The following is a 4,432-nucleotide window of genomic DNA, read 5'->3' on the forward strand; positions in this document are numbered from 1 at the left end:
TTTGTAGACCAGGCTGGCCTCGAACTCAGAAATCCGCCTGCCTCTGCCTCCCGAGTGCTGGGATTAAAGGCGTGCGCCACCACGCCCGGCTTCGTCTTAATTCTTATTAAGCATTTTCATTACTTCAATTATAAATATTTGCCATAAACAGTGTATCTTTTCCTCTTGTGGTTCTTTTAGTACAACCAGTTTAAATTTAGAGTAAACACTTGCCTGTGGATTTTGTGAGAAAATAATATTAAAAGTATTCATTCAATTCATTGTTATTTATTTATTTTAAAGATTTATTTACATTATTATATCTAAGTACACTGTAGCTGTCTTCAGGCGCATCAGATCTCAATCAGAATGGTTGTGAGCCACCATGTGGTTGCTAGGATTCAAACTCAGGACCTTCAGAAGAGCAGTCAGTGCTGTGCTCTTAACCACTGAGCCATCTCTCCAGCCCTCATTGTGATTTACTTATAAGCACAATTAAACATAATTTGTTGTTGAATGTGTTACCGTTTTCCATGGCATCATTGAACAAACATTACATTATCAACTCAAGACTGTTGTACTAATAAAGGAGAGCTCTGTTAATACCAGCTTAGCTTTAGTTATTCCTGTTTGAGGAATAGGAGTCCTCAACCAGAGAGAAAGTTGGAACAATTTGTGAAATGATTACCTACCTGAAACCAAGCTAGAATTTATCTAAATACATGCCAGAGATAGGCTTCAGTGTTTTGTTTTGTTTTGTTTTGTTTGAATATTGTATACTACAGTATAATTAAGTTTGGAAAATGCTCAGTTGAATTGTCTCTTCAGTCTATAATGGAAGAGGCTATTTATTTTGAAATACAAGAGCAGTCTGCATCAGGAAATAGCTCTAGAGGTCTGGAGTTTGGAAGATTTTTAGGCAGGATGTATAGATGAGTTTTCACCCTATAGATGGTAAATGAAAGTTGGAAAAACCTGACACACCCAGAAAGAATGCATAGTGTGAACAAAAAAATGACATGAAATCCTGAAGAAAAGAACTATTTAAAGAGAGAGACCATGTATGAAGAGACATAAAAAGGAAATTGCTTAAGTATGATAACCCGGAAGTAAGGAACGGGTTAATAGTCCAACAGGAGTTAGTAATTCTAATGATACAGCAACAGTGATGAGCTGGAGGAGGAAAGAATAAAACTTAGGTGATACCTGCAAAAGACTGGAATTATTTAACTTCTCACCGCTAATAGAAACAAAGAAAGCAATTAAAGATTTAGGGGAAAAAATGCAGTGAAGAAGCACAGTTATAATTAAATTGGCATATTTTGCTTTTACTTTCTCTTATTTTTGGTATAAACTTGATGAAATGTTAAAATGAATCAGTTTTAAGATGAGAATGTGTCTGTAATCCCTCTTATTATTTAATAGATACTGCTTCTCTACCCTTAAAATAGCAGTGACACTTCCTAAACTTCCTAAATGACTGACCTCCATTGACAAGCACATACCACTCATAATTGCCCAAGTCCCATTTGGCCTCATTTCTCAGAACTTTATAGCATATCATCACAATCCATTAATATTAGGAATTCTGAATGTCTTGTCAATTCATATGCTGTTTCTTTAGAAACGAATGTCTCACTCTTTTACTAATTTACCTGGCCTAGCCTTTTCCAATGTGAATAATCATCTCTGTGGTACCATTTTCCATGTATTGATTCCATAATACGAAATTATCCAGTATTTTCCTGATACATTTGCTGTATATTTTAGTTAAGCCTTTGATAATTTGTAGAAGTGATTATGACCATATGAAGAGGTCAGTAGATAAAGTAGATAAACATGAATTCATTTGTTTGCAGGGAGGAAAGAAACTAATGAAATTTTGGCTAAATGTCATAATGAAATACAGACTATTCTCCACAACATGATGAGGGGCCTGCAGTTAGGCACACCAAAGTCAGGCTCATTGAAATTGAAAGGCTTAAGTCTAGTAGTCTCTGAAAATCAGGAGCTGAAAATAGCACTGTTGTTAGAATTTATTTTGTATACAGTACTTACTATAGTTTGAGTATTCTAAGTGCTTAAGTTCCTGTAAGAGGTATTAATCATGTCAAATTAACCACTTAAGTGTTTTTATATACTTTATATATTTCATTTCAATAATAATCAAGTATATCAGTGGTTTGATTTATTATGCAGTTTTGATTTATATTTATTTATTTATCTATCTATCTGTCTGTCTGTCTAATGTCTTTACCTTTTTCTATTTCAAAAACTAGAGCTGGACTGGCCATTATGGAGGAAGAGGTACAGCAGCACTCACACTGTATGAATTGTGTCAGTAGAAGGTGTATGACCAGACCAGAGCCTGGGGTTTCCTGTGACTTGATTGGCTGTCCATTGGTTTGTGGAGCAGTTTTCCATTCTTGTAAAGCTGATGAGCATCGACTCTTGTGTCCCTTTGAACGAGTAGCTTGCTTAAATAGAAACTTTGGATGTCCATTTACCCTGGCACGAAATAAAGTTGCTGAACATCTAGAAATGTGTCCTGCAAGTGTGGTGTGCTGTACTATGGAATGGAATCGATGGCCCGTTAGTTATTCAGACCGGAAATCATATGAAAGTCTAAGCAGAGATGTTGATGAAGTTGCACAATTAGACATGGCTTTGGCTCTTCAAGATCAGAGAATGCTTTTGGAATCTCTTAAAGTAGCCACCATGATGTCAAAAGCAACTGATAAAATATCTGAACCTAGAGAACAAATCTCAGTGAAATCAAGTGTTCAGGAAATACCACGTACTAACGGGTTGGTATCCGTTGATGAAGAATCATATGGTGCACTTTATCAAGCTACTGTAGAAACAACCAGAAGTTTGGCTGCTGCTTTAGATATCCTAAATTCTGCCACAAGAGACATTGGCATGTTAAATACAAGTCTCCATGCTACTGCGAATGAAATGGATGAGGAGAATAACAAAGAAAGCTTCCAGGACAACTTGAAAGACCAGGACCACCTTGATGAGGGTGAGATAGGGGCAGTAGGTGGAGTTGATTATAGTGGCACAAGTCAGAATGCTCAGGCTGAACAAAATGGCTCAAGTGATTTATTATGTGACTTAAATCCAAGTTCTAATGGTACTTCTGCTCTTTGCAACGGCTTTCCTTTGGAAAAGATGTGTATTCAGGTCAAAGGCCAGGATCAAAATTTTCATGGTGATTCCACAGAAAGTAACATAACAAATGGAGAATGTGTGGAAGCAGATGGTACTTCAGAACCTTCCAGTTCACTTTTAGTAGCAGAACAACTTAAGGAAATAAGTCCTTTCAGTGCTTTGCCAGATAGTACATTTCAGCAAATCCTCATGCCAGATGAAGATGATGATAAGGACTCCTGTTGGAAAAAAGTAGACTTGGGAGACTTGAAGGATGTTAATGGTTCACCTTTCAGTCATGCACCTTCATTTAAGTTTCTTTCTAATTCATGGTATATACCAAAGGAAGACAAAGCAATCGATACATCAGATTTAGAAGTTGCAGAAGATCCCATGGGCCTCCAAGGGATAGATCTGATTACAGCAGCATTACTATTTTGTCTGGGAGATTCTCCAGGTGGGAGAGGTATATCTGATAGCCGCATGGCTGATGTTTATCACGTTGACTTTGGGACACAGACTTTTTCACTTCCATCTGCAATATTAGCTACAAATACAATGGTTGGAGAAATAGCTTCGGCTTCAGCTTGTGATCATGCCAATCCCCAGCTTTCAAATCCAAGCCCTTTTCAGACACTTGGGCTGGACTTAGTTTTGGAATGTGTTGCTAGGTACCAGCCTAAGCAGCGTTCAATGTTTACCTTTGTATGCGGACAGCTATTTAGAAGAAAAGAATTTTCTTCCCATTTTAAGAATGTGCATGGTGACATTCATGCTGGACTCAATGGATGGATGGAACAGAGGTGTCCTTTAGCTTATTATGGTTGTACCTATTCTCAGCGTAGATTTTGCCCATCAACACAAGGCGCAAAGATCATACATGATCGCCATTTAAGGTCATTTGGAGTTCAGCCATGTGTATCTACAGTATTAGAAGAACCTTCTAGAAACTGTGTGTTGGGATTGCGTAATGACCATCTAAGTAGTCTCCCTTTTGAGGTACTCCAACATATTGCAGGCTTCCTTGATGGCTTCAGTTTATGCCAGCTTGCGTGTGTATCCCGGCTAATGAGGGACGTTTGTGGCAGTTTACTTCAGTCTCGTGGAATGGTAATATTGCAGTGGGGGAAGAAGAAGTATCCGGAAGGAAATTCGTCATGGCAGATAAAAGAGAAGGTCAGTTTAATTTTGACTTTAAACCTCTTAGCATCAAGTAGTCACTTACTCATGTTATATACAATATATCTAATAAGTTTTCACAAAGCCGGGCGTGGTGGCGCACACCTTTAATCCCAGCACT

The 4,432-nt window shown here is 37.7% G+C and overlaps 1 protein-coding gene across 3 annotated transcripts in view; it reads left to right on the forward strand.

Annotated features, from left to right (window-relative positions):
- The window catches only part of Fbxo30 (F-box protein 30), a 14,904-nt gene that overhangs the window by 5,947 nt on the left and 4,525 nt on the right, over positions 1 to 4,432 (forward strand). For all 3 annotated transcript variants that reach the window (XM_021175260.2, XM_021175262.1, XM_021175261.2), the window contains exon 2: positions 2,259 to 4,308. In XM_021175260.2, the coding sequence (XP_021030919.1) occupies positions 2,275 to 4,308 (2,034 nt within the window). In that variant the 5' untranslated portion in view covers positions 2,259 to 2,274. The remainder of the gene's footprint in view (positions 1 to 2,258; positions 4,309 to 4,432) is intronic.

This window comes from Mus caroli, chromosome 10 (assembly GCF_900094665.2).
Source record: "Mus caroli chromosome 10, CAROLI_EIJ_v1.1, whole genome shotgun sequence".
NCBI lineage: Eukaryota > Metazoa > Chordata > Mammalia > Rodentia > Muridae > Mus > Mus caroli.